The sequence below is a fragment of the Chinchilla lanigera genome, unplaced genomic scaffold (assembly GCF_000276665.1).
Source record: "Chinchilla lanigera isolate Chin_1 unplaced genomic scaffold, ChiLan1.0 scaffold00107, whole genome shotgun sequence".
In the NCBI taxonomy this organism is placed as follows: domain Eukaryota; kingdom Metazoa; phylum Chordata; class Mammalia; order Rodentia; family Chinchillidae; genus Chinchilla; species Chinchilla lanigera.
In genome coordinates, this window is record NW_004955508.1 from 3839653 (window position 1) to 3850278 (window position 10626).

Consider the following 10626-nt stretch of genomic DNA (forward strand, 5'->3'; position numbering starts at 1 on the left):
GAGCTCTTCCCAAAGATTGAGTAGGTTGTGTTTATAATATCATGAACTTACATTTCTACAAAATACAATTCCCCAGTTGTAAATTGCTGGCTCACCACTAGATTGACTGTACAGCACCTGTATCTCACAGCACTACTTTGACTCCATCGGTACATTTTTTATCTGTAATTCCCATAACGTAGCCTGACATCTCCTTAGAGTGAGCTTCTAGAATCCTACCAGCAATGTATGAGGGTTCCAGTTTCTTTGATTTTTTGTTTGAGACAGGGTCTCCCTGTGTAGTTCAGGCTGGCGTTGAACTCACTGTGGCCCAGTGCACCTCCAACTCACAGCGATCCTCCTGCCTCAGCCTCTCGAGTGCTGGGATTACAGGTGTGCGCCACCACGCCCAGCATCCATCTTTTAACTGTAGCTGTCCTCACTGATTTTTATCTGCATCTTCCTGACAACTTTACGATATCGAGCATCTTCTCATGCATTTACTGTCCATTTGTATCTCTTCCTTGGAGATAGTTTGAACTACTTGCTTTTTTATTATGAGTTTCAAATACTGAATGTATTTGGAAAAAACACTGTTTTACATGTTCTGTGATCCAGAGGTATTTTTCATGTAGAAATCATGATTGTCCTAATTCCTGGAAATACATATTCCACAAATATAATGTGAGTACTTAAACAGGTGCTTGGCCTTGTTCTCATTTAGAATTTTATACCATGTTTTGTCTTGGTTTGTTTTTTTTGAGACAATGTCTTACTGTGTTGCCTAGGCCAGTCTCAAATACCTTGGCTCAAACAACCCTGCCTCAGCCTCCCCAGTAGCTGGGATTATAGGTGTAAGCTCCTGTGTCACTTTTGATTGTTTTAATTTTGATTTTTCTGTTTTGTTTCACAGTGCTGGGTATTGAATACATCCATGTCACTCCTTAACAGCGTTTTAATGGTATAGCTCTAATGCATGTTACATGTTTTTTGTGCATTAATTAATCTTTTTATTTGGATATGTTGGACATACGCAAAAATCTTTTTCTCCAATCAGATTTTGTCAGTACATTTTGGTTATATATATAATGATCACATTCATCTAAGGTATATTAAATATAAACAAAACGGTACTTTTAATTTCATTTGCTTTGGCCTTTGTTCACAGAGGAAGAGTTTGTTGACTGAGGTTTGGTTTAGTTCTTATGTTGATACCTCCTGCCTTCTGCAGCTGCTGCGACCCCTGCTCGCTTCCCCCTCAGCCAACCTGTTCCCACGTCCGGGGCTGCGCTGCCCACTCTCTCTCAGTGGGTCCTGCTGTTGCGTCAGCAGCCCGGTCACACTGGACGCCCAGCAGGGTCCGAGAGGGGCTTAGCCAGTTGGTCACCAGAACTCTAGCTCGTCCCCAGTGAGAACCCTTGGGGTGGTGAGGCAGGCTCCCTGGTTTGATCTCTTCATGACCTCGCTTGCAGACTGGCATACAGATTTCTGGTTCAAAAGCAGGAACGTGTGCCTTTCCTGTGGAAGGGGGCAGAGGAGCTGTTAGGTAAGAGTGTGAGAACAACCGCTGTGTGGGTCCTGTGCAAACGCAAAAGAAATGTAGGCCTTTCAGATCCATTGTGAAAAGAAAGTGTAACCTGGTACGCTCCACACAAGTAAATGGCCATGTTCTGACTGAAAGTTTTCATAGTTGTTTATAGTAGTTAATATTCAACACAGGATTCTGGCCTTAATTTCATCCCCTTATATAGAACTGTTCCTTTTGTTGTTGTTGTTGTTTTTGAGACAGGATCTTGCTGTATAGTTCCGGCTGTCCCTGAACTATGTAGTTCAGGCTGTCTCAAACTTGCAGCAATCTTCCTGCCTCAGCCTCCCAAGTGCTGGGATTACAGGCGTGCGCCACCTTGCCTACTGTTGTTCTTAAAATTACAACTGCCTTAGTTACCCTGTGCAGAAAAAAGTTCACAAGGCCACTCTGAAATTCAGGTTTACTCCTTTCCTGCGTGGGAACAGCCTCTCACTTGGTTAGGCCGGGGCTGGATACCAGAATTTCAGATCTCAGTGTGTATACTATAGTTGGCTTTTTTAAAGTTACTTTACAGATTCTTATTAAGTAAAAGTTTGTTTTGACAATATTTTGTGGGGAGACCTTAGGTTTTCTCTTACAGTGTAAGTAGTTTCTTTTTTCAGAGTATATTTCTTATGTTTCAACTCCCTATTTCTATCTATCTATCTGTCTATCTGTCTATTTATTTATTTATTGTCTTTTTGAGACAGGGTCTCGCTATGCAGTTCAGGCTGGCCTTGAGCTCACTTTGTAGCCCAGGCTGGTCTGGAACTCACAACAATCCTCCTGCCTCAGCCTCCCGAATGCTGGGATTACAGGCATGCGCCACCACACCCGGCTAAACTCCCTGTTTCTAAAAGTCACTGCTGAAAGAGACAGTTCTCGTTGAGTATCATTCAGACGGTGTATGTTCCCGTCACTGCCTTCTCTGAGCTCACGTTCTAGGTAGGGAGATAAGCATTCCATAAAATTGCAGTAGGAATTGATCACTGCTGTAATATAATTGTGGCACGTGCACAGAAGATAAGATTGGCAGGATACACCCAAAATAGTTTCCATAAACTGTAATGTCTGTCTCACCATGTTAAAAACATGACTGCATTAAAAACACCCCTCGTTAAAAGCATGACCTTTTTAAATAAGGGCAAGTTTGAATCACAAAGCAAAGGACACCAGGAAAAATCTTGTCAGAAATAGATCTTTGATGAGTAACAGCATGGAGTTCACCAGCAGGAACTGCGAACGCGATCGCGTGGGGCGCTGGCTCCCCAGGCAGGGCTGCCTTCCTACCCGGGACACTGCCCGTTCGCTGCCCTTCGCTGCTCTTGCTGGGGCTGTTGACACCTCGGCAGGGCAAGGACAGCAGGTATCCGGGGTCGCGCACACTGGCCACTGTACCAGGAAGCCTTCTGTGGGGCCCTTCTGAGGAAAACAATAAGAGTTCATGTTAGTTTTACTTTATTCTTTCTCCCTCATCTGCCTTGTCTTTTTTTTCTGTCCTGTGTCCTACAAACTGTTTACCTTCAAGATAAAAACCTTGGGCTAGGGATATAGCTCAGCAGCATAAGCGCCTGCCTGGCAAGTGCAAGATCCTGAGTTCGATTCCCGGTTAAAAAAAAAAAAGATAAAAAGCTTGAGTTCTCCCTAGGGTAGCAGCATTGTCTAGCTGTGGTTGGGGACAGACTTATCCCTGAATTCCCTGTGCTTTTTTCACACTATCACAACAGCAGCCACGCAATAGACAGAGCCTACTTCATTCCCTCTCTCTCCCCCTCTCAGATATCTCCACAGGACCTGCTTGGTTAAATCAGGGACTACTTTTGAACTCCGCCCAGTCCGCATCAAATTTAGACTTGACCTCCGGTGCCACCTTGCCCCAATCCAGGTAGGTGTTTCTGCGCAGTTAGAGGCAGACCGCAAGCCTTGCCTCTGCGGCCGAGCCAGGGCCGCGTCACTGCCCTGGGGTATTGCCGCCCGCGCCTCCTTCCTGTCTTTGTGTTTTACAAAGTCGCCCCTGCCGCATTAATGAACCTGTGTGTCTCTAACTGCTTGCCAGCGTACACCAAGGGTTGTGCCTGGATGCTGAAGTGGCCTTAGCAACCGGGCAGCTCCTGGCCCCAAACAGCCAGCAGTCCAGCAGCGCGGCCTCCCACTGCTCCGAGTCCCGAGGCGAGACCCCCTGCTCGTTCAACGAGGAAGACGAGGAGGATGACGAGGAGGACTCCTCCTCTCCAGAATAAAGACGGGAGAAAAGTCACGTTTTCATGTTTGACGCTCATGTGTGTTTTTAGTGTGAGCTCGTTTTTGAAATGATTGCTTCAGTCTTTGCCTTTGTTTGCACTGTGTGCTCAGTGAGAACCGGAGAAACGCCGTAAGCAAATCACGTGAAGGCCGAGTGGATGGAGATGAAAGTTGACGTAGCGCGCATGAAAGCCCTGCCCGGCAGAGCGGTAGATCACTCGCACACAGTCTGGTTTCTGAGGGGTAGAAGGGCGCGATCCCCAAAGAAGCGGCAGCGTGAATGAGGCTCGGTTAGCTTCCTGGCGGCCACGCAGTCACGTGAGGACGGAGACCGCCGCTGTTCCCTCCTTCCGTCCCTCGCCTGGGCTGCCTTTACCAGCAGAGGTTAACGGATGTCCTCCTTGGGGGCTCCGGGGTGAGGGGCGCAGACGAACCGCGCAGCTTTTGGAAGTCGAGTTGAGATGCTTTACGCATCTGCTGCCTTAGACAGCTTCAGAGAGGAGGGAGCGCTAACTCTCACGTACTTAAGTGACACTTAGAATAATTTATAGTAAAACTGATACGATCACTATTAGCCAATGCATTGGTGCATAGAGTTTACTAGGGCTACTTCTGGAAGCCAAAATAGCATCTCCATGTGCATTAACATTTGCCAGCGCTGCCTTTTGCCGGCATTCTAAATCTGGAGTTCTGCAGAGAAGGGACCTGTGTCCGTAGTTTTAATCCGAGCTCTGCGTTCCGTACAGCTTTCTCATTTACAGTGAAGCGAAGCAGATGCCTATGACCAAGCCGCTCGCCTCCAGCGCTCCGCAGTAATTGTGTGATTTTACCCAGTGTGCAATTTGTGAAAATGAACCAAATGTCATTACTTTTGTCTTGAAAGAAAAATCTATTTCAAGAATATGAACGGTAATGTTTTCTTGTACATGCTACCTTTTTTTCCCCACATTTTAATTAATCCAAATGACCTTATTAGATTTATTCTTGGGGAAAGCGCCTTTCAAACTGACCCAGCATTTGCTCTTTCTGGGAAGAACACTGAACACTCCGGTTGGTTGGATACACAGTAGTTGGTGTGTAGTGTGCGATTTTGTAGCCAAAGATGCTGTTGGAAATACTGCACTGGGGCGTCTGTGATCGCTGCTTCTCTGAAGGCAGGAGGGGCCCCCAGGCCCAAACCCCAACTTAATTATACATGAAGGCCTTAAAAGGGAGCAAAGACTCAGAGAAGAAGGAACTGTAAGACTTTGATTCGAGTCGTAGGGAGTTGTCCTGAGATCGTGCATTTGGTGTCTGGTCCAGCCCCGCGTGTGGCCCCCACTGCTCCCTCCCTCCCCCCCCTGGGCAGCCTCTCTAAATCCTCCCCTAGGCCCCGGGAGCTGCGGTGAGGGCTTCCGCAGGCTTACGCTTTCCCTAGACCCTCTGCAGACACTAACAGAACACACAACTTCAGCGTAGGCTCCTTGGAGGCAGTCTCGTTCCGGCAGAACCAAGCTGGCGCATGCTCATGGGGCAGGGCGATCACGGCAGGTTGTGCGGAAATCTGTCCTGGCGAGGTCAGAGCTCACCCCTCTCTCACGCTCAGCGGGAAGCGCCCGGAATGCTGCAGAGGTGGCCGCAGCTGCCACAAGCCTGTGACAGCTGTTCCTGCCTGCGCAGGTCGGGTGAAAGGGGCTCTCTCTCCTGCCACGTGGTCCCCGAAGGGGCTGCCACCTCCTGTACCAGCCCTAAGGTCTCTCCTGTCTGCCTGAAGGGATCCCAGCAGGGAGCTGGAGAGGCCACGAACCACGGTTGCCTTTCTGGTCTTCAGAATATCCCCCCCTGCCCCCATACCAGGAATTGAACTTGCCAGGCAGGCGCTGTGCCGCTGAGCTAAATCCCCAGCCCCTTTCACTAATCTTGTTTTTTTTGGTTGGTTGGTTCAGAATATTAAACTACAGCCCCCAAGATACATTGCAGAATGTAAGACAGATGCATGAATCATACCCACTTCTGTAAGTAGCAGAATTTTTGATAGAGTTCGGGGCAGCTGTTCCCTTGTGTCTTCTCCCTCTGTTGCTCTAGTGCTTTAAATGGGCATTTTTTAAAAAAAGGCAACCGAAGACCGGCCAGTGTTGGTTCCCAACCACGGCCCTCCTGCCGTGAGTGTGTGGCGTTGGCAGGAAGTCACTGCTGCCAGGGGCAGCTTCAGGTGACGGCTGAGGACATCCCGCTCAGAGATGTGGTCACCGCCTCAGGCTGCTGGTCTCAGACCCTACCTGGAAAAGGCTAGGTGGAAACGCTGGGAAAGATAGATTCTGCCCTTCGTATGTCTGATGCACGCACCCACCTGGGTCCGCGTTCGCGCTGAGACTCGAGTTCACACGGGTCAAAGCGGAGACACTGCAGTCACGGCACTTGGGCCGTCTTGAGTTAGTGGCACACCGAGTTCCTTGGGGACGCGCATGCCAGCCCTGCGAGGGGTTTTTCCTGCCGATGCCGAGTCCCCGAGTCAGCAGAGCTGGGGGGCGGGGGCGAGCTCCTTGGCAGAGCCACTAGAGTCTTCACGGAGAACCGCGCGGCCAAGCCAAGCCCCAGTGCCCCCCGGCACCGCCTCACCCAGCCCCCTGCCCCGCCCGACCCGCACACGCTGCGGATACGGAAAGCCCTGCAGGGGGCCTCTGCGCAGGAAAGGGCTTGCAGTGACCCTGTGCCTTGGCGATGCCTCTGCCTGCTCGGCACCCTTTAATTTGATTCCTTAAAGAAGCAGCAGGGCTGGGTGTTCTGGTGCGGGCCGCCGTCTCAGCTCCCTGGAGGCTGAGGCAGGAGGGGCAGAAGTCTGGGCCTTGCACGACAACTTACTAAGACCTTCTCTCAAAATAACTAATACAAAATGGGCTGGGCTGAGGGTGATAGCTGAGTGTGAAGGCCTTTGGTTCAGGCCCCAGGACCATAAAATAAATCTCTAGCTTTTTTTCTTTTTTTTACAGGATGAAAGAATAACTCCTTCCATGAACAGATTTGCAGTTGTAACCGTACTCTGCCCTATTTGAGAAATAATGCCAGATCCTCTTGTCCTTGAAGGGGGAAGGGCCGCTGCGTATCATTCACGAGGTGCTGTCCTCAGACGCCTTTAATGTGGCTGTTTGCTAAACCGAAATTCTTGCCAGCTTCTCGGGCAATAGACACATCAAAGTTACACCAACTATGATGTGATTTAAGCCCAGGGACGGCCCAGGCACCGAGTCTGTTCCATGTGTGGGGGGTAGTTAGCAGGTGACAGGATCAACTTTGGCTCTTTCTGCCAGGCCCACGCCAAGAGAAATGTGGGGTGTGCAGTGCTAGGGACTGAACGGGAGCCTTTGGGCTGAGTTCCGTCCCCTGGCCCCTGCCCCCGCTTTTGAGACAGAGTCTCACTAAGTTGCCCACCCTGGGCTCAGATTCCTGGATAGCTGGGATTACAGGGTGCACTACTAAACCCGCTCTATGAATGACTCAAAGGCCTTTCAATGTCAAGTTGTCTTGTCTAATAAAACAGGTTGTCCCTAGTCAGTGACCTGTGACATACACCTTAAAACTGCTGGGTATGGGGCAGGGTTCGGAAAAAAATGTAGCTACCAGTAATACCCATAAAACAAAAATATGGGCCCACCGAGTCTTCATTATCAGCTTTTTTACCTTCCAGAGCCAGGTGTGGTGGCGCACGCCTGTAATCCCAGCACTCGGGAGGCTGAGGCAGGAGGATCGTTGTGAGCTTGAGACCAGCCTGGGCTACAAAGTGAGCTCAAGGCCAGCCTGAACTGCATAGCAAGACCCTGTCTCAAAAAGCAACCCCTCCCCGCCAAAAAAGGTTTTTTACCTTTCAGTTGAACCAGCACAGGAGCCAAGCAATTGAAAGTGGAGAACTTTCCACACATCCTCTAAGCTGTTGGGTACATAAAGGCCTATGTTAAATACCCTGAAGATAATCATTCTGCAGGTGGGCTGCTTTGGTGAGACTGTAGACTAGGCTCCCTGAGAGCCGGCCTCCTCAGCTCCCGCTTTCCTGCTCCCGGAGCAGCGGCCCCCACCCCGTGATGCCAGAAGCCTGCCGTGGCGTTTGTGTGACCCTCAGACGTGTGCCTTCCTGCCCCACTCAGTGTTCTCGTAAACTTCCACTCAAGCCAAACACCTACTTAAGAGATTTTACCTTTTCAAAATGTTTCAGGCTCAAGGCCCACATGAATCGTAACATTCTCAGGAATTAGCCCCTTTGTATAGCCAAAATATCCCTGAAAGTTGATGCTTAGTCTGTGGGATCCAGGGTTCCCATACACATCTACGCTCATAGTATGCTAAGGGGGAAGCGGGGGGCGCAGCTGAGCCTCCGCCGGTGCCCTGCCTCGCTGCGGTGCGCGCCGGCCTAGCGGAGGCGGGGGCTTCCCTGTCCCCCGGGCCGGGAGCGAGGGCGTCTGCCGGCTCGCCGGCTGCAGGTGTGAGCGGAAGCCCGCCTGGCCCCTCCGGCAGAGCGCGCCGAGCCGCTGGCTGCCGCTTCCTGTGAGGGCCTCGCGGCCTCTGCGAACCGCGCCTTCCCCACCGTCCGTCCTCTCCCCAGCCCAGCACGTGTCAGCCGCTGCGGGCCTCGGCTCGGGACCCCGGCTTAGACGGTCACAGCTGGGAAGCGCTCCCCCCGGGCCGCAGCCCTGTTGGCCGTGGGCGTGGTGGGGGAGACGAGGGCCGGGGGAGCCTGGCGGAGCGCAGGAGCGTGGCCCCGACCTGTGTGTCAGTGCCCTGCAGGGACGTCCCCAGATCCTGTTCGGACCGTAAAAGCCATAATTTTCCCATTCTTTGCCCCAAACTCGCCAGTGGCCACCCAGCGCGTCACCGTGCCAGGCACCTAGTTACAGGGGCCTCATAAGTGCTTGTTCAGACGGGTCAAGGGCCTTTTAGTACCAGAAGGTCTCGGAGGACCCAGCTGCTTTCCTGCGGAAGGCCCCGCTGGGCAGGGTGCGGCAGTTCAGGGCCGCGCTCGGCCTTGCTCGCTGAGATGCAGGGCGCCGGCGGCGGCTCCCCGCGTCCCCACCAAGCCTCGGGCTCGGGGCGGGCAGGGCCCTGTGCGCCGGGTCACCGTGCTGCGCCTCCCGGGGAAGAGGCTTCGCCCTGATCGGGTGGTGGTAGGTGTTTCCAGAGAAGCACAGCTCGGGGTTTTGCTGCGCGAGGGCCGCGCCGTGCTGCCACGCGCTTTGAGCAGTTGAGACGAGGAAGAGGCCGACGGCACAGCAGGCTGAAGTACCTGACCGGTTCTGTTACTTTGTAGTATCTCCGACTTTGTAAATAAATGCCATTATTTTTATATGGAAATTTTATAGAAGAGCTATTTCTGTACACTTAATTATCCCGGGTTTCCCGAGGCTGCTTCCAGCGGGGGAGGCCGAGTCCTCAGCGGTTGCCGCGAGGGTGGGCGGGCGCCACAGGAGCTCAGGGTGGCCCGCGAAGCTGTAGTTCAGTCGGCTGAGTGACGTTTCTGTCGGTCCACGTGTGGATGTTTCTGTCCATCCTATGAGAAGAAAGAACATATGAAATGAGCAGGAGTTGTACTTGAGAAAAAAATGTATTAGACTGTTTTACGACTTGAATGAAATGTGTGATAGAAGAAATAAATAATTTAAAATAACAGTCTCGTGGTTCGTGGCTGAGGAGGCGGTCGGGGTGGTGGACACTGACTCTTTCCTAGCCGGGCCCCTCCCCTGAGCGCACCGCCGCCCCCGTGCCTCGATCCGGGCACCTGGAGGGCCGCCCGGCCGGAAGCTCCCGTGGGGTTGGCGGGCTGCCCCTGCCGCCTCCCTGCCTGCGACCTGTCCCCCAGGCGGGCCGGTGCTCGCCCCCTGTGCCCCATGCGAGGGGGCGGGTGTCCCAGCCGAAGTGGCTCCAGGTTAGAGCCATGCTTCCCTGCCTGCTCAAAGGTCACTTTAGAAAATGCTAGCCTGGGCTGGGGATTTAGCTCAGCGGCAAAAGCGCCCGCCTGGCAAGCACAAGGTCGTGAGTTTGGTTCCCGGTACCGGAGAAAAACCAAAACAAAAAACAAAACAAAAGAAAAAAAAACAAAACAAAAAAAAAAAGAAAATGCTAGCCTGGAAAATACCATCTTTAAAATCCCGGGAACGAGGCTGGGGATTTAGCTCAGCGGCACAGCGCCTGCCTGGCAAGCGCAAGGTCGTGAGTTCGGTTCCTGGTACCGGAAGAAAAACAAACATACAATAAACAAAAAAATGAAATCCCGGAAACAACCGCTTTTAGGGAAGGAGCCTTCTCATCTCGCCACACCCCAGGCAGCGTCGAACGTGAGGACAGGGCCATGTCCGCACGGGCAGGCGCCCAGTGGACCCTCCCCTGGCCCCAGGAACTAGCACGGCCCTTGGCACCCCTCGCCAGGCAGGCTTTAGAGAGCAGCGGGACCCCACGTAATGCGACCACCTGTGTCCCAGGAGAGTAAGCACAGGGACAGCCCCGAGGCACGGAGGTGACGGGCAGGTGGGGGCCGCGCTGTTGGCAGGGCGGCCTCCTGCAGACGCGCTGCGCAGGGCAGAGCCGCTCGCGGGGCAGTGGCGGGTGAGCCCGCGCCGCCGGGTGTGCCGTCCCTTCCGTCTCAGCAGCCACTCTGTGCCACGTGGCGCAGGTGTGCGAGGGCTCGGGAACCACCGGAGCCCGGCCACGCGAAGTGCTGTGGGTGCCGGGAGGCTGGGGGCGGTGTCCGCGGGGCGCTCGAGCTGGGCTCCGCCTAAGTGACAGACGGGTGGAGACGCCGAGGGGGGCGCAGCGGCGGGCAGCGTGGTCGGCTCCGTGCCTGCTGCCGCGGCCGCTCCTCTCCGCCCCTCCGGCCG

At 53.1% G+C, this 10626-nt stretch overlaps 2 protein-coding genes across 8 annotated transcripts in view; one reads left to right on the forward strand and one right to left on the reverse strand.

The window, feature by feature from the left end:
- Positions 1-4688, forward strand: part of Tfdp2 (transcription factor Dp-2 (E2F dimerization partner 2)) — a 121929-nt gene extending 117241 nt beyond the window's left edge. For all 7 annotated transcript variants that reach the window (XM_005407749.2, XM_013506254.1, XM_013506257.1 and 4 more), the window contains 2 exons: positions 3326-3431; positions 3603-4688. In XM_005407749.2, coding sequence (XP_005407806.1) covers positions 3326-3431; positions 3603-3786 — 290 coding nt within the window. In that variant the 3' untranslated portion in view covers positions 3787-4688. The remainder of the gene's footprint in view (positions 1-3325; positions 3432-3602) is intronic.
- Positions 4689-9092: 4404 nt separating this feature from the next.
- Positions 9093-10626, reverse strand: part of Atp1b3 (ATPase, Na+/K+ transporting, beta 3 polypeptide) — a 27248-nt gene continuing 25714 nt past the window's right edge. The window contains exon 7 of the mRNA XM_013506258.1: positions 9093-9302. Coding sequence (XP_013361712.1) covers positions 9249-9302 — 54 coding nt within the window. The 3' untranslated portion in view covers positions 9093-9248. The remainder of the gene's footprint in view (positions 9303-10626) is intronic.